Source organism: Paramormyrops kingsleyae, chromosome 7 (genome assembly GCF_048594095.1).
Source record: "Paramormyrops kingsleyae isolate MSU_618 chromosome 7, PKINGS_0.4, whole genome shotgun sequence".
NCBI lineage: Eukaryota > Metazoa > Chordata > Actinopteri > Osteoglossiformes > Mormyridae > Paramormyrops > Paramormyrops kingsleyae.
In genome coordinates, this window is record NC_132803.1 from 2,368,985 (window position 1) to 2,387,418 (window position 18,434).

The following is an 18,434-nucleotide window of genomic DNA, read 5'->3' on the forward strand; positions in this document are numbered from 1 at the left end:
GCAGCTGAGCAGAGCGTTAACAGGAGGGGCTAAAACCTAAAGGATATATTGACAAAATCTTGAAAGGTTAAAAATTCTAAAGGTGGTACAAAATGGTACCACAGTATTTTCGTTAAACGTGTACAGAAAAGCTTTGGGAGCGTCAGGGCTTCACTGGTATGAGCGGCCGCTGATGCTCACTCAAGAAGGTCCAGCCTGAGCTGAGGATACCGTGGAAGCTGGGGGCCTGATCTGCACCCCTCTTCAACACCTATAACTTATAGCATAACGTTCACATTCTGAATGATCAAACTGATCAGTGAACATGATTAACGGGTGAGGAACGTGACACTTATGCATTTTTCTGAAAATGTGACCTATGGGCATGAGGAAACAGCCACAAGATGCATCAGATGTGGCCATTTTTTGAGCGGATGCTTGTCATGTGAGGAAAATCTTATCCCTGTTTATTCATGTAGACATAACAAAATGCATTATAAGCATTAAAACACAAATTCATAGAAAATTATTTACATAGACTTCCATTCTTTTAACTAAAACATACCAGGAGGGAACAATTGACTAAGTTTATTTTAAAAATCATAAAAGTTTCCTTACAAAACAGGATGACTGTGTACTGCAGAAGGCATGAGGACTGAGAGCCACATCACTTCCTGCCTCCTCACAGGGTGCCGTAACACGAGAACAAGCACGAGGACGGAGGCTCCAATCACACCAGAGAGCTACACAGAGGGTTAGACAAAGGGCAGGTCTGCTCAGGCATTGGGCCATCTACCTAAGGTAGAGGAATGTGGCTTATTAACAGACTCGGCAACAGTAACACTTAGGCTGTCTCCTCCACAACGTCCCCCTTCAGAAGAAGCGCCCAGAGTACTGCTTCACACTGTAATAAAACAAAAAAGCATGATTAAAAAAAAAAAGAAAAATCAACAATCAGCACAGGGAAGCTACCTAAAGCAGGCCGGTTTGTAGGGGTCTGTGGGCAGGCAGGGGACCAGAGGCAAAAAGCCAACCAGCAGTGCATGCTGGGATGCCCCCGACAGCAGGATGCAACATGACTTCGACACTGTGCAGTCTAATGTCTCTGCTTTCCTGAGGCAAACACTTCATTACATCTTTGAATTGGACTTCATACATTTCTCTTGAAAGCCAAACTAAAACTTAAACTTATACAAATCAGCAGAGGTACAAATGTGATCCTGCAAGCAGCTTTAAGAGGCGGTGCAGCAAAGCGGATGGTGTTCAGACAGACACTCGCACATACACAGCATCTATCACTTGCCTATTCTGTAACAGGTACTGGGCATTCTGGATCTGGTCCTGGGTGCCAGTGATGGTGATTATCCGATCCTCTGAGCCTTCCAAGGGCTCGTCGATTTTAATCGAGGCCCCCGATTCATGCCGTATCTGCTTGATCCGCTGGCCACCCTTTCCTATTATCGATCCCGCCAGCTGCAAGAGAACACATTCATACATTCAAATTTACCCTCTCTCTCAATCGATGACCGAAACACATTCTGCAGAATCAGCCAGCCAACTCACATCTTTGGGAATTGTCACTTGGGTTGTGATCACTGGACCGCCAATGTCCCCATAAGAGCCGCGGCCACCTACTGGGCACAGAACCCCGAATGAAATGGCTGGGAGAAGCACAGCATCCTGGGGGCGCCATGCAACACACTCACCTGACTGAAAGGGCTCCCAGGAGGAGGAATTGTCTCCATGGAAACAGGGTGGAAATAAAGCAGAAAAATTAAAACATTTTCTGGTACTAATGTATCTCAGCAAATTTTGTACAACTTAAGAGGTCCTTTGGTAACAAATCAGATTTATGACACGCTTTCAAATTAAACAGAACCAATACTATCCATCTTAAACAGGCCCAGTAAGACTGAAATCAGCACAACAACAACAATAACCCCTCTTCTAGCTGCATGCTTGGAGCTTAACAGCAAAGCAGCCAATCCAGGGACAGCATATCTGAAAAGGAAGTAGATCAGACTCACCATATCCACCACCACTCTGGGAAGAAAAAAAGCGTGATGTTAGAGTTAGTGACAATGATGCTACTGGCAAGCTACAGAAACATGCTATAAATCACAACCGTGTAACACGCCTGTAACCAAGCCCACAATACTGCTGACAGCATGCTAACAGTACCCCCCCGTCAATCACCACAGGTTCACAGCCACCCCCCCAATTACTGTCCACACAACCCAGCCCGCCACCCACTACTCACCAGGCTCTCATAACGATCGACGGGTCTTGCTCTTCTGTCGCTGCTTTCAGAATTACAGAAAATCAGTATGAGCTCCTATAGGCCCGGGGAAACATTCAGGATGTCTGTACCGACACTCACCCTCCTCTGGGGGGCGGAGGGGGGGGCAGGGGCAGATTCCGAGCACGACTGCCCCCCCTACCTCCTCTGCTTGCGAGTGGCGGGGGTGGCCCACGGCGGGGGCTCATATCGTCATAGTCCCTCCGTGAGGGAGGCAGGGGCCGACCCCCACGACCAGGAGGGGGCATGCGCTCAAACCCCCCACGGCCACGCATGGGGAAGCCCATGGGTCTGCGAGCACGCTCCTCGAACATGGTGAAGCCGCCATAGTCGTATGTTTCATCATAGAAGTTCGGGTCATAGGGCTGAGCACGGCCTTTGATGGGAGCCTGCAGCAATACAGACAGGATGAGCAGATAAAAGTTTAGGCTTAGAGCACATGCGGGTATTGAAAGGGTAGGCTTAGAGCACATGCGGGTATTAAAAGGTTAGGCTTAGAGCACATGCGGGTATTAAAAGGTTAGGCTTAGAGCACATGCGGGTATTAAAAGGTTAGGCTTAGAGCACATGCGGGTATTAAAAGGTTAGGCTTAGAGCACATGCGGGTGATAAAAGGTTAGGCTTAGAGCACATGCGAGTGATAAGAGGTTAGGCTTAGAGCACAAGCGGGTGATAAGAGGTTAGGCTTAGAGCACAAGCGGGTGATAAGAGGTTAGGCTTAGAGCACATGTGGGTGATAAGAGGTTAGGCTTAGAGCACATGTGGGTGATAAGAGGTTAGGCTTAGAGCACAAGCGGGTGATAAGAGGTTAGGCTTAGAGCACATGTGGGTGATAAGAGGTTAGGCTTAGAGCACAAGCGGGTGATAAGAGGTTAGGCTTAGAGCACATGTGGGTGATAAGAGGTTAGGCTTAGAGCACATGTGGGTGATAAGAGGTTAGGCTTAGAGCACATGTGGGTGATAAGAGGTTAGGCTTAGAGCACAAGCGGGTGATAAGAGGTTAGGCTTAGAGCACAAGCGGGTGATAAGAGGTTAGGCTTAGAGCACAAGCGGGTGATAAGAGGTTAGGGTACATTTGGATAAAGGTAGGAAAGAGAGGTCTGGCAGCACAGGCATGATGGACACTTAAGGTCTCACCTCTGATATGAGCTCCAGAATCACCTTGATGCACTCCACAACACGGTCAGGTTTACCACCAACCAACACCACGCGGTCTGTGGAGTGAGGGCAGCACTCCTGAAACAGCTTGATGGTCGTCTGCGTGTTCTGAATGGGGTAGGAAGACCAAGAACAAATGAGAGCGTGGAAACACCCCATTTATGCTCGGCTATGCTTGTGGCCAAAGTTACCTCTCGGAGCTCCTTGATCTTGGCACCTTTGACCCCAATAATTCCTCCTGCCAGACTCTGGTGAATGAGCAGCCTTAGCTCGCAGTCAAAGTCAATTCCATTGTAGTGCTGATACTGGCAGACATTCAGGAGACAAGTCACCAGTGCTGCATTCTCTGCTCCGCTATACACCCGACACACGCTGCAAACAGTCCACTCACCTCCTCTAAAGTGGGAATGATTTTCAGCAGAATTTCTCCAACTGTCTCTATGTCGGCACTGACACTGAGAATCCTTTTCATGGCATCAGGCCACATGTGGAAGACAATGCGATAGAGAGATGTGGCTTTAAACAATCACTGCCATGATGCATTACACAGCACAGGGATCACAGAACTGGGGTGGCCTCAGAACAGGGCTCAACACCCCACGACTGTGCTGAAAACATCTGTGCTCACATCCAGCACCATTATGGCTAACGTGCGTGACGCAGATGCACGCACAATCACACACGAGTATGTGCACGCACACGCGCACACACACACACGCACACACACAGAGCTGCCCTGGACCTGGGGAGGGCAGGGAAAAGCCTGTACTAGTTGACCTACAGCACTCCTGCAGGAGTGTGGGACTGACTGTGGCAGGAGGGACCTGGGGCTGTGGGAAGCAGGAGAGTATGCTTGGTTTAGGGAGGGGGGGGGGGGGTAGGGGGTGGAGTGGAGAGATATGGAATTGGCAAATACAGGGCTGCCAATGAACACTGTGGGGAGGTGGGGGCAGAGTGGGAGGCAGGGAGCGAGCAAGAGGAGCAGAAGCAGATGGGTGAGAGGTCTAAGGCCCACAGGAGATCATGAACTGAACGGGCTGAAGTGGGTCACCAGAACAGAGCAAGAAAAACGGCTTTCCACAAACCAGGAGCAAAAATGCTGTGAGAACCAAACGGACAGAAGCTGGGCTTGTTCCACTGTTTCTCTGAATGAATGAACAAACACGAACTTCCCGTGTAAGCAGACTCACAGCCGGAAACTCCCGTGTTAAAAAAAGAAAAAGTCCAAATCATATTCAAATACTTAATGGGGGTGGAGACAAAACTGAATGTAACAGTACACCGTTTAAAAAAGGGCAGACCATGAGGGGGGGAAAAAAAACGCTGACATGAAACAAGGCAGGTAATCAAAGACATGAGCTGGCTTTTCTAGTCAGGCAGTGAGGGAATAACTGTGGGACATACCGCTCAGGGCCACTGCTGTCAGGGACTGAAACACTGGCATTGTGCTGCAGTGCGAGGAGTTGGCAATGGGCAAGGGCAATCAATCACAAGTTGGTCAAGTAAGGCGCCCATTTGGGGAGGGGCGGGGTTATGGGCGTGGCCCACCAGGGTGTCAGGTGGGCGGTCAGGGGCGGATGTTGGGCCACGCAGGAGGGGCAAGCCGATCCAGTACATGGGCAACAGAGGAAGGGGCCAAAAATGAAACAAAGGAGAGGGAGAGGGGAAAAGGCACATTTTAATTGAATACAAGCTACACTCATGACTGTATTGTCCATCAGACAGGCTGAACACACAACGTCGTATGGGAACAGGAGGCCGACTCTACACATTTAAGACGGACTCGAGGACTACTGCCGTTTCAAACGAAGGCAGGGAAATTCAGGCTGTTCACCTTTACAAAGCCTCACAGCTGCAAGAGGACACCAAAGACTCGGGTAGATGGAAAATGGAAATCTCTGTGTCAACACAGAATGATAAACTGTCGGAATGTCTCCTCAAGGGCCTACATGTTACAAAGCCTCCACACTGCTGTGTGTACAAGTATTAAATGTATGAAACAGAGGCCTACAAGTAGGTAGAATGAGGACTGGTTCACTTTAGGGAAAATGCTTTAATTGCAGATTTATTTTAAAGCAGTGTGCTGCAGTTTTTTGAAGATGTGAAGTGAAATTAACCTAAACACCGGAAGGACAGGAAATGGGTGTGAGTGAGTAGCTGGTGGTTTTCCCTCACTACTGCCCCCCCTAGTGGCCCCCTCCAGGCATTGCTAGGGCAGCACTCTGGACATCAGCTGGATACTCACGTCTGTGCGCAAAGCCTTGATGTTCTTGCCGCCCTTCCCAATGACAGCACCAGCATTCTGGCAAAAACAAAGCAGAAGTAGCACAGGGAGAGGGAAACAGAACAACGGGCAAGTAGATGGAGCTAAAAGCGATATGGTCACACCTTACTCTGCAGCAGAACACGCAACTCAACCATTTCATCAGTGTTCCTAGACCTCTTGAATGCCTGTTCCTCCTCCATATCTTCAGCGGGTCGCTTTCCTGGAGAAAGGCAGATATAAAACATTAGGTCAGCCAACAAAACTGTCAGAACATCAGGCAGCCACAGAGCCCTCATTTAATATTGGAGTACATTGCATGTAGCAGGTGCTGCAGAAGATCTGGTGCTATGACAACAGTTTCAGAAATGACACAAATGACAAATGAAACAGTCAAAATTAAATGCAGAACCAGATCAGAGGGAAGCTCTTTCAATAGTACCAGCTAAGCCTGATTCTGACCATCACTGCCTGGGAAATTATATAAACAAGAACAAACAGGCAACAGAGATATCCTGTATAGCACTGAAGTATGAGGTCCAGTTTTTGTTGAACAAAATAGGATGACATTCTATTAGAACTTTTAGGCTGAAATGAACACATGCAGTATTGTTTGCATGGCCAGACTGACACCAGACTGACACCAGACTGACACCAGACTGACACCAGACTGACACCAAAAGACACTAGACTGACACCAGACTGACACCAGACTGACACCAGACTGACACCAGACTGACACCAAAAGACACCAGACTGACACCAGACTGACACCAGACTGACACCAGACTGACACCAGACTGACACCAAAAGACACCACTTCACCCATCAACAACAGTCAAGGGGGGTGTTTGAAGAAGCAGCATTTCTCAGTTAGCGAGAAGTAATGATCGTACAATAAGAGTTTATTTAAGCAACATTCCTACGGGACAATCATGACGTCTAGCTTAAGGTAACCCAGCTAACTGATAAAACCTGCTTCATGGGACACCCCCAGAAGTGGATGGATGACAGCTGGATTGTACATTATAACAATTATGATTATAATATTATAACATTATGATTAAGACAGAAAGGAAATGCTGAATTGGCCATTCAATTATGGCAGCCAAAACAACCATAACAAACGTCCCAGTACCAAAGTGGCAGTGGGGGCTTTTTTTGGTACTTCAGTATTTTGGGGTGGGGCTTGAAATGCTTCATTTGTCGATTGGTTAAAGAAAAAAGCCTGTCTCTGAAACGCAATACAAAACATTTTTTTAAAACTGAATTGAATTCAATTGCAAACTCAGAAAATAATGATAAATAAGGCAAAATAAAATAATAATAATAATGGATGTGTGGATAAGTGAAGTGACCCAAGCTTAAACTGCAATCTAACTTGGAAGAACCAAAGATCAGGACAGCATAAAATGCAAAAAAACATTTTGCATAATGTAGTAGGACAGCACAATAATGGAATATTTCTAAAACAAAAAGGAGTTCCACATAAATTTCTCACAAACCCGTCTAGGAATGATTTAAACAGCAAAGATGAAAATGATTATGATTGTCTTGGAGAATGCATGCACCATTCAGGCAAAAGCAGAGGTGGTAAACTTTAAACTGATTTTAAACATATACTTCATCATCTTGAAAAGGAATAATAATAATAATCGCAAAAGATACATGTTTTCCCTATTACAGAGTAATAATGTTTTAATGAAACCTAAACTCCCCGCACTATAACGTCCATACCGATTTGAAGTAAAGAAAAAGCCAGATCTTAATCTAGCTGACTGGCAAAGTATGAATTGCATGTGCACAACATGCAATGTTGGTATTAATATCACACATCGTCCAGCCCTATAATATACTACAGACAGTTTTCGAATTAAGTACAAAATAACCCGCCTTGCATTATGATGTCATTCAGCACCAGTACCACATTTTACGGTAATGGAAAACCAACTGCTTGAAGTACTGTACTTTCAGTACTTTTTCAAGATTCAAGATTCTTTCTTGAAGTATCAAAAGTAAGGTACCGGGTACCCTTTTAAGAGAACGCAGAATTATGGGACACTTTAGACTCTCTGGGGGAAAAGTAGGAGCTCTTGTTTTTATCCAGCTGATGTAATACAATGCAGAAGAACCGCTATAATTTAGAATTTAGATCACATAGAGGTGTGAATCGAGATTGCAGTTTTTTTATGATTAACTGCGCAGCCCTGCTACAGAGTACAGTGTGAATCGAGATCGCAGTTTTTATGATTAACTGCGCAGCCCTGCTACAGAATGCAGTTACATATCTGCAGCGATAAATGCCCTATAAACTTTGTTATTTTTTTTTTTAGCCCAAAGCTTAAATGCCACAGGGTGACTAACTTGCAGAGGACGTCTCTGGCTTACTCTGGTCATTCATACTCTTGGATGGGTTAGCGTGTAGGATGTTACCAGCAACATACGAGTTCAGTATGACAGAGCCGTCAGTCTTGGTCTCATCAACTACTCACTGTCTCCAGCGTTGGGGTAATTTATTAGGAAACAAAAATGTTCCCAAGCTACCGATTTAAGTGATGTAGGAGGGTCTCTGAGCTCTCTAGCACTATCCATAACCAAGTCACAGCCAGAATTAGCATAACGTTTTCCGTGTTGAACATCTACTTGTGAATTTAGGTTTCACTTGTGTCAAGAAATGTATTCATTCATTATGCATACTGAAATGAAAATGATGCAACGAAACTGCATGAGGAATATGACATGTACGGTTACAGTCCTTGTCTACACTTTTTTTTTATGTAGACTTGAAATGCTTTTCCATCAAAAACTATTGAAGAAAAAAATAATGACGCATATCAAACTGGCAAACAAATATCGATAATATTGATTTGGGAGGTCTCTACCAATTCCCACCCCCAGAAACAAAGAACAAATGGTGGGATTCAATCCCACAGCCCTAGAGGTCTGAAGGAGACTGTTTCCCACAAAGTCCCTGCACCATCCTAAAGCCGCCACATTTTTTTTTACACAAAAATGTGCATGTTGCCATGGTAATTACTCACACAACTCATTGTAAAAGTTAATTATAGATGCTTTATGACCATCTACAGCTGTGCAAGCCTTGTCAGTGCTGTTACAAATACATCTGTCATTCACTCAGGAGAAAAAGAGAACCTGCGCAATATTTCCCTGTTAAATTAGCTGGCAATTTTTTGCACTTTGTAAAAAATATACACCAAAGATGGCCAATTTAATCTGGATCACACAGGCAGAACAAGTCAAAGGATCTCCTGCTTTATGTAGCCTACCGCAGTGGTACAAGCAGCCTTACCGTTAGTGTCTGTGTTGCTGAAGGTACTTTCTTCTTCTTGTGGTTCAATTTCAGTCTCCATTGTCTTAACGTGCCAGTGAAGGGCAACCGGTTTCTCTCTGTGTCAAACAGCTGTCGATTTATTTTTTAAATTAGACTAGAACATGAGTGCAGGAGCCCAAACATTAACGAGTCAGTTCTGAGGGGAAAAGCAACACAACATCTTCTATATAAACTTTAAGTAAAGTACCATGACAGGACTGTTTCAAACGAGATACTGGAAAATGGCACTGGATTATCACCACAAGTGACATGGGTAAGTAAATATTCAAAAAGAAAGTGAGCACCTCCTAGCTGGGGTTATATATTTAAATATACATGAATGCATGTGCATATTTGGTTTTTACTGCGATGGCTCGACATTATCACAGTAGCAGTTAAATAAGCCGGATACGCGTTTCCTTTCACGTCGGACTCCACAAAAGGCCTGGTCACACTGCAGCTACGGCCGCCGAGGAAGAGCACAGCTACGTGCTTCGTGCTGGGTCGCCGCAGGAGGCCACAGTGCAGGGTTTAACAAAAATCCCAAAGAAGGTACTGCCACGTAGACTGTGTAAAGTTAACCATTTAGGCGTCTTCGTTTATTATAAAGCATCTCTGACAGCCACCCGAAATGGCTCACGCTACCTGGCGCTAGCCCCGGTTGTGCGGCGAACCCGTCCGAGGCAAAGCCGGCCGTCTTCACGGCGAGCAGCGGGGAAACGGCTCACCACGGCACCGCCCACCTAACATACTACTGGCCTTACCTTCGGACTGGGCTAGCACAGAGGGAGCGACACCGAACATGGGTGAAACCGGAAACAACCCGGCGTCCCCGAAGAGGCCATTACGACAAAAAGCGACGCGTAACCCCCGCTGCCAGCCAGATATAAAAATACATATAATTTCAACGAGGCTGTTAACCGGACTCATGTGTCCCTGCCGCATTCACTGTACAAGAAACATTCACCTTTTGCAGACAGTTAAAGCACTAATGGAAAGTGCCGTACAGACCTGTTCGTTGACTCGGTTCGGCCCCAAATCTCCCGACTGACTACTTTCACCATCAACCTAACCCTGCGCTCTGTCTCATTATCCCGCGTTCTGATTGGCTTAGAGAGAGGGTGATGGGTGGGCTCTGTAAATAACAAGGCAATTCATTGGGTAGAATGACTGCATGTCAATGTTAACGATACCCTTCGTAAAACACCTTTGTCAAAGATTTCCGCCTCTACACTCATAGTTTGGTTGATAAAAAGGGCGTAACGCGCTCCTCTGTTCTCTATTTGTTACTACTCCAGTGACGCAATACAAAGATTTTTAACATATGTGTGCAAAATGTAACCTATTATAATATATTTAAGAATATTCAAATAATTATTACTATTAATGAGCAGGGTAATGAACGATGAAAAACGAATAATCGTGAAACGAAGTATTTTTTAAAGCGCCGGTGTTCAAATGTTTTTACGTACATCCTCCATAACCGTTTATCCAGCACAATGGCATTTTGAGCCTGAAGCCTAGCCCTGGAAACTCAAGGCAATAATAAATCATAGACTTGGATGTCAGTGCGAATCACAAACCGAACAACACCGAACTACAACTGCTCTTGAGTTCATCCTGCCGGTATTATAGAACAGCCAAAAATTGGCAACCTCTGCCACAGGTTAAGAAAACAATATATATGTGAGAAAGCCAGCAAAATCGTCAAAGAATCTTGCAATACCTTTTCACCAGAGTTAAGAATACACATACAGTAAAATGCTGAGATCATCACATCACCAGACAGAATAACACATCGATTAGTGATGTTAGGTCTGATATTGAAACTCCGAAGCGGTGTCAGAAAAAAATTATTCATTGTATCAAAAAAAGAGGGCTGGGAGTCTATTCCAAAAGCAATGGAGATGGTTAAACTATGGACTGTGAAAAAAATCACAAATTTGACTGGTCAGAATGAGCCTGGTTGGACCTGTTTATATGGTGAAATTTTTCCTTATTCGCGCTTAACAATACAATACAAATGGTAAGTATAATATATATATATATATATATATATATATATATATATATATATATATATATATATATATATATATATATATATATTTGTGTGTGTGTGTATATATGTATATATACTATTATATATATATATATATATTTTGGTAAGAGTAATATCGGCAGACTTCGGGGTGGGGGGGGGGATGACGTCATCCGAATTCACAAATCACGAGTAACAAAATGCCACTCCCTTTACTAGAGTATTTCACTGCACTGCCGAGATAAATTAAACCGAATCCCGAATCGCTAACTGCAAACTATCTTTACCGTGGTTAGGAATGGAGAGTCGACTCCAGTTCAGTAATTTTTTTTTCAGTTTTTAATTATCTGTGTAGCTGTCAAAAAATGAAATTCTGTGGACTTCTGTGAAGCTGCTGTAAAAGTTGTGTGTGGATGACTGCCATTATATATAGGCTGCCTTTAGATCTGGGGGAAATAGGCCTAATCGTTTTTACGATGCATGCTGATGTGAAAGATTCTGCATCGATGCCGGAGAAAAAAAGAATCGGTTATTTAAAGTGTATGTAAATAAAGTACATTGAAAAATACAATCAAATTAATTGGAATAAAATTAGTGTAAAATAATAGTATGCCTTCCGGAAGCTACATTAAGCTTTTCCGTCAGGTGTGTAATTTATAGATAGGATTCATGGCGGAAGGAGAGCAGAAAGTTCAGCAGCCAGGGATTATAAACGTTCCCAATATCTTGAAAGCAGGCATTTGGGCACACTTTGGTTTTTCTGGAGTTAAAGGGAAAACGAGCTGAATAAAATGTGTTTTATGTAAGCAAAGGTTAACTAGCAAAGGTTAAATACTTTGGCAACACAACAAATATGAGAAACCACATTACTGGTTTTCACCCCGTGTTTACAGTTAGCAACTGCCAAAAATGTTGCAGCTAATCAGTAAATCATAGAAGTGATCGCATCAACGATAGCCCCGAAACTGCAAAAGAGCAAAGATGATCACGCAATCTATTACCGCATTCATTACCAAGGACCTCCATCGATCCTTATCCTGTTTTAGGAAATGCAGGCGTTCGCTTCAATCTGCATACCATGGAACACAGACAGGGCTATATTATGGTATTCATGGAATTCCATGTATTCGAAATGTGGTGTCTTAACACATTTTGGTTATTTTAATTTATTAGCGTCGTGTTATGTATACGTGTTCACATTATTGTATATTTTTCTAAAGATTGCAATTTCGAAATCGGCCTAGCACCTTAAACTCCAGACTGTTCTGTTTTATTTAACCCGCACCTGCGCGCCACCCCCGCAATCCCTTCCCGCGCCTCACAGTTTGAATACCTCTGGCGCTGACTGCTGTTCTGACACAGAATAACAAGGCGATTCGGGGAAGGGTGAGTGTAAACCGCGAATACCACAAAAAGGAATAAGAACAGCTGCCCGGGCGCACACCTCAAGAATGAGCAACATATTCTACCTTAAAGCTGTTTCCTTGTTGAATCGGCAATAATCAATCTTATGTCAGGACGCTGAAGGGAAGCACGGGAGTCCAAGTATAAGGGGTAAACTCGGGGTTTATTAGAGGAAGGATACAATCGGGGGCACAAATGTCAGCGACTACAGGACTTTAATGACAAGACTGGGGACTGGGAAGCATAAATACACAGACTCGATTGGACAATACTAGGAACAGCTGGTAACCAGGAGGATTCCACATGAGGTTAACGAGGGGGCGTGGCACACAGGAGCAGCACCATCAGGACGTGACATCTTATTTGCTCTGCTGTCACATATCACACTGTTATGTCTTTATTGTACCACTATCTTTTGCACTACTGTCAAGTTGTCTGCCTGGCTGACCTATATTACCTCATGACCATAACTCCTTGCACTTTACCCCTCATCTAGTATTTTTTTGTCCTTGTTATATTAATTTCTCAAGGCATATATATTTAAATATTTTTAGGTAAACCTTATATTTCTGACAATTTTTTATTTTTACTTCTGCATTGTCACTGGAGTGGCATGCCACATTTCTTTGTACACCATGACAATAAAGGTCTCTATTCTATTTAAAAAAAAAAAACATTTAATACGTATATTCAGTACAGAAATTAAATTTAAAAATCTTTGCTCATACCTGTTCCATTAGGGTATAAAAAACGCAATTAATTTTAGCGCAGTCAAAAACACAACGTATTATAGCGCCACATGGACTTCGACCGACAATGCCAGCTCTTAATAAAGAAGCTGTTCCATGCATTATCCCACACCGAGCAACTCTGATCTGAGGCATTTGTAGTGAGAGCTTCCGTATATTACCACCAGGTGGCAGTAGGTGACGGTTGTAACTTCAATATCATAAGTCCATTGTTTACAGTTGTTTTTTTCACTCAAGTATCACTGGAAGTGTATACTGAACTAAAAACTGATCATTTGACACACAATATACTGTATGTATTAATGTGAAGACATTCAATGAAAAAACACAGATCTATCATGTCATTAAAATTTCCTAACAATCAGGCATATTGTAACCTATTGCTCATCATGCGCACCTTCAAGCCTAGGTTAGCGCTTACATTTTACTCAGTATCAGTTTTTTTTGCCAAGTACTTTTCTGTGACTGACACCTGGGGAAATGAGGACTCAGATGCAGAAACAGGAGAAATTGGGGCTTTAATTGGAGCAAGAAAAAAATCAGGGTTGTATGCATGGGTCAGAAAACAGCACAGGCAGACAGAATCCAAATTGTAAGGCAAAAAAACATAGACTGGTGAACCAGGCAAGGGTTGGGCAAGGTGAGGACAACTATCAGAACAAGGCTAGGCAAACTCGGAATATAGGAACAAAATTATCACGATATCAGATGAAGCATTCAAATTCTCAGAAACTGAGAAGATCTCACGTCCGAGTAACACATCAGGGGACGTAAAATAGGTGGTGTAATAAGCAGAAATCACACGACAGCTGGGGATATACATGGCTGATAGTAGGAATCACAGGGGGGGCTGGAACACAGGCTGAGCAGGGTTTCCCTGACTGGGTGGAGTCCCAGAGCAGGGGCTCTCTGGGGGGCAGGGAGGGGGGCTGGGGCTTGGCGAGTTTGTGACAGTACCTCTCCTCAACAACTTATCTCCTGGCAGTGGATCCAAGACACTGGAGTAGTCATAATGAAATCCATCGACTAGGGAGGGGTCCAGGACGTAGCATGTGAGAACCCAGGACCATTCCTCGGCCCCGTACCCCTCCCAATTCACCAGAAACTGGAGGTTGTACAGCCATGACCACCTGTTCTATCCCCCAGGATACTCCTTCCACAAAACAACAACCAAGTAGTACTGGCTCCAGGGTCCTCTTACCTTCGCTTCTCCTACGGTTGGGACAGGGCAGCAGTTATGAGGTCCTTGGTGCCCGGCCGGTATGAAATCCCAAACTGGTCCACCTTGTCTGATGCACATTTAAAAGCTTAGCAGACGGGGAAGTTTTTCTGGTCTATCCAGACCAAAAAAAGGTTCCTTCACCCACTCCAGCCACTGTTGCCACTCTTACAGCTCTAATTTGACCGCCTGCAGTTCCCTATCTTCAATGTCAATTCCTTTTGGCTGAGGAGAGTTTTTTGGAGAAGGAGGCACACAGGTGTAGCTTATTGCCAGAGGGGGAGTGTTGAGACAGGACAGTCCGAACTCCTGTCTCAGAAGCTTCCACCTCAACCACAAACTATCTGGAAGGATCCAGTGTCTGCATGATAGGTACTGATGTGAATTATTTCTTCAACTCATCAAAAGCTTCTTGCACTGTTGATGTCCACTGAAAACGGCCCTTGGGAGAGGTTAATGCTGTTAGTGGGGCGGCAACTGAGCTGTACCCCCCCCCAAAAAAAACTGTCTATAGAAATGAGAAAACCACAGGAAGCATTGCAGTTCTCTACAGGAGCGAGGTTGTGACCAGTCGGGAACAGCATTGACGTACCCTGGGTCAGTCTGGATTAACCCCTCCGAAGTAACAAAGCCCAAAAAGGAGAACTTGCCTCCTTGGAATTCACAGTTCTCTGCTATAACAAATAAGTTGTAGTCCTCTGTGGATGTGTTGAACATGCTTGTGTTTGTTATGCTAAAAGATCACAATGTCATCCAGGTAAACGAATATGAATGTGTTGATCATGTCCCAGAGGAAATCATTAGTCAGGCTCTGGAACAGAGCAGGTGCGTTGGTCAACCCAAAAGGCTTCATCAGATACTCGAAATGACCTGTGGGTGTGTTGTTGGGTCTTTCGCTCATTACCGTCCCTGATCCTGACCAGATGATAAACATTGCATAAGTTCAAATTTAGTAAAAGTAGTGACCCCCCCTTGATGCAGGTCAAAGATGAAAGCCAGCATAGGTATTGGGTAATGGTTCTTAACGGTGATGTCATTGAGGCCTTTTTCTTCAGAATCCCATCTTTGTTCCCCACAAAGGAGAAGCTTGCCGCTGCTGGTGAGAAAGAAGGATGAATGATGGCTGCCTGGAAGCAACTACCCAACGTGCATCTCCATGGCCTGTCATTCGGGGGCTGATAGAGGATACAGCTGCGTCTTAGGAGGGGTTGGTCCTGGAAGTAAGTCAATAGCACAATCATATTGGCAATGCAGAGGGAACATGACAGCTCGAGACATGCTGAACAAGAACGATGAACATGTAGTGTTCGAGGTGTGGCAGGCGTGGTTCACTGGGATAGGGAGATGATGGAGAAGATGGAACCACGGTCTGGGCTATGTGTAGTCACCAAACCCTAGTAGTCAGATCTGTTGATCAATCCACTTTTGAAAGATTCCAGGGATTCACTGACCGCACAGACAGAAAATAAAAAGACAAAAAGAAAGAAAGGGAAGGGTGGGGCACAGTGTGAACAACAATCAGGGCAGGGCAAGAGAAACTCGGAAACTAGGAACAAAACAGAATGAAGAACCAGAGGAGAGATATCAGGTGATATGCTGTACGTTTCTGAGACTAAGAAGATCCTGCATCCCGATGATGTGTTAGAGAAACTAAAATATGCGGCATAATAAGCAGTAATCACACAACAGCCAGGGAGGGGCATGACTGATAATAGGAATCAGCAGAGAGTCTGAGATGCGGGCTGAGCAGGGCTTCCCCGACTGGGTGGAGTCCTGGTGTCGGGGTTCCCTGGGGGTTGTGGCTGGCGACAGAAGGAATCCCTCTATGAAGTGTGTGATGTTGACGGGGTGTCCCGGCTGGTTTGTGACACGTTTCATGTATGTGATCATTAAACGTGCCGTCTGTCTGGGCTAAAAAAACATTATCCACACTAAAACTAAAGTAATGTGCATTTACCAGTTTTAATATCCACAAAAAAGATGTTAACCATGTACAATGGCTGCAAAAAGGGGAGAAATTTTGAACAACTAGTTTCTCTCCTTCCTTACAACTTGCTAGGTTGATGGGGATAAGGGGAAGTGCTCAATTTTCTCATCAAATATTCTTGTTGAGCTGGGACATCATTGATATATTTTATAGTGAACAGTGGTGCTTTGCATGTTGTGGTGCCACATGAATAACATATCACCACTCTTGATATTTGAATGTACCTCACCACTGAAAAAACAACAAAACGTCTGAAAGTTTGTTTGAAGAATAATTCAAAGGGTATTTGTTTGTTTGTTTGCCTTACCCCAGGACATATCGAGAGAACCTACAGTGGATATAAACAGTGTACACGCCCCTGTTAAAATCCCAGGTTTTTAATGATGTAAAAAATGAGACCACGATCAAATCATTTCAAAACTTTCCCCAGTTTTAATGTACAATTCAACTGAAAAACAAACAAATCTGTTAGGGGTAAAAATATAAAAGATAAAAAACATACAAAAAAACTAGCTGTGTATGTGTACTCACCAGGGGTGTCAGACGCATTTTGAGTGGGGGGTGGGGCACATTGCCATAAAACTAATATTTTATATTAAATGTGGGGGTCCAAACTATTAATTATGAAATGTGAGGGGGGGACATCACCCTCAGATTTAATGGTGGCGACATCAACTCTTAAACTAATACTTTGTTGAAGCACTTTTTGATTTAATTACAGCATTCAGTCTATCAGCATCATCTTGGCAATATTTGCCCACTATTCCTTGCAAAAGGCTCCAAATCTATCAGATTGTGAGGGCATCTCTCATGCTCTGCCCTCGTCAGGTCACCCCATGGATTTTGTCATTTTTATATTTAATAATATTAGTAAATAATGTCTATAGAACAAATGATATTATTTAAATCCATCCATCTCTCCATCATACCCTTCCATCCATTTATGCTAAGCAGGGTCATTGTGGGTCCTGGCCCCAATCCCAGGGAGCACAGGTCATGTGAGAGGGTTACACTCTGCACAGGATGATTATGGAACACAGAATATAATATTTCTGATTTTGGATAAAAGCAACAAGATAAAAATTGCAATAAAGAAAATCAGGGTGCAAACCAATGTGGGTAACTGTCAGTACACTGGACCATGTCATTACATGGGTCAATACATGCATCTATTCTGTACACAGTCTTACAAGCCAGTTGTCTGGGTTTAGCTGATTGTCTATTACTTCAGTGCTGAATGTCCCTGATCTAGTGATCTGGAGGAAAAGGGGTTAATATGGTAAATTAATAGTTAGCTTATGAAGAGATAGGGTTATTCGTGGAATTGGAAGCCCCTTATTTTAACTATAGCAGCATTAAAAAATAGTGAGAGAGAGAAGAAAGATTTGAGGCAGACCAGAGACAGCCAACTCAAACACAAAGGATGGAACAGCTAATGGTGGTGACAGGGGCCCTAAAAAATTAGGAAAATAACTGGATTGGTTTGGACTGGGGGGCCTAATATGATATGCTTTCATGGGGCCCAAAATCTCTAGCAACGCCCCTGCACCTAACTCTCACAGATAGTTTTGTGGTCATTGTCCATTGTTTACCTATCACCTGTAGCAGTAGGTGAGACTTAACACTTAGGTTATCATTCTATACTTAAATAGAGAGAGAGTGTATATTAAAACCCTGGATAAGATCTAAAGCTTTGTCTGAGAATCAGGTTGGAGTGTATGAAGGAAGAAGATCCAAAAGACAGACTGGAGGAAGTTTCTTTAAAGGTGAGAATTAGTATATCATATTCTATTATAAATATTGGCCTTGTTAAATCAGGGAATGCATCGTAATTTCGTTGTTTGTTATTCTCAGCAATTCAATGACAATGAAGTCTTCTTATTCCTGCATAAGTAACATAAACGGTAATTAGTATGAACTATAAGACCAACCCACTATCGTTGCATATTTTTTTCAGTTTTTCAGGGGTTGATATTCTGGTCTCTGTTTTGGTGTATTTTACAG

The 18,434-nt window shown here is 43.7% G+C and overlaps 1 protein-coding gene across 7 annotated transcripts; it reads right to left on the minus strand.

Moving 5' to 3' along the window:
- Positions 1-423: 423 nt before the first annotated feature.
- LOC111851432 (heterogeneous nuclear ribonucleoprotein K) lies at positions 424-10,120 on the minus strand. 7 transcript variants are annotated; one of them, XM_072714022.1, is made up of 15 exons: positions 10,042-10,120; positions 9,010-9,107; positions 5,825-5,922; positions 5,682-5,738; positions 4,841-4,884; positions 3,828-3,900; positions 3,628-3,741; positions 3,416-3,544; positions 2,360-2,667; positions 2,240-2,282; positions 2,007-2,022; positions 1,686-1,718; positions 1,543-1,610; positions 1,283-1,452; positions 424-883 (listed from the first exon to the last, which is right to left on the minus strand). In XM_072714022.1, the coding sequence occupies exons 1-15, from the start codon at positions 10,092-10,094 to the stop codon at positions 853-855; spliced, it is 1,335 nt and encodes a 444-aa protein (XP_072570123.1). In that variant the 5' UTR covers positions 10,095-10,120; the 3' UTR covers positions 424-852. The 7 variants fall into 7 exon arrangements, with proteins under 7 accessions (XP_072570123.1, XP_023682138.1, XP_023682134.1 ...); XM_023826370.2 differs by lacking the exon at positions 9,010-9,107 and having other exon boundaries at positions 1,543-1,613; positions 10,042-10,109; XM_023826366.2 differs by lacking the exons at positions 4,841-4,884; positions 10,042-10,120 and adding an exon at positions 9,795-9,977 and having other exon boundaries at positions 1,543-1,613.
- Between the last annotated feature and the right edge of the window lie 8,314 nt (positions 10,121-18,434).

Bases quoted from the DNA above. Each gene is read 5' to 3' on its own strand.
- LOC111851432 (XM_023826366.2), bottom strand. From the start codon at position 9,975: ATGCGGCAGGGACACATGAGTCCGGTTAACAGCCTCGTTGAAATTATA. The intron at 5,739-5,824 runs GTGTGACCATAT...TGTTTTTGCCAG, and splicing joins GTGTTCTGCTGCAGAGTAAG to AATGCTGGTGCTGTCATTGG. The intron at 2,668-3,415 runs GTGAGACCTTAA...GTATTGCTGCAG, and splicing joins TTCTGGAGCTCATATCAGAG to GCTCCCATCAAAGGCCGTGC.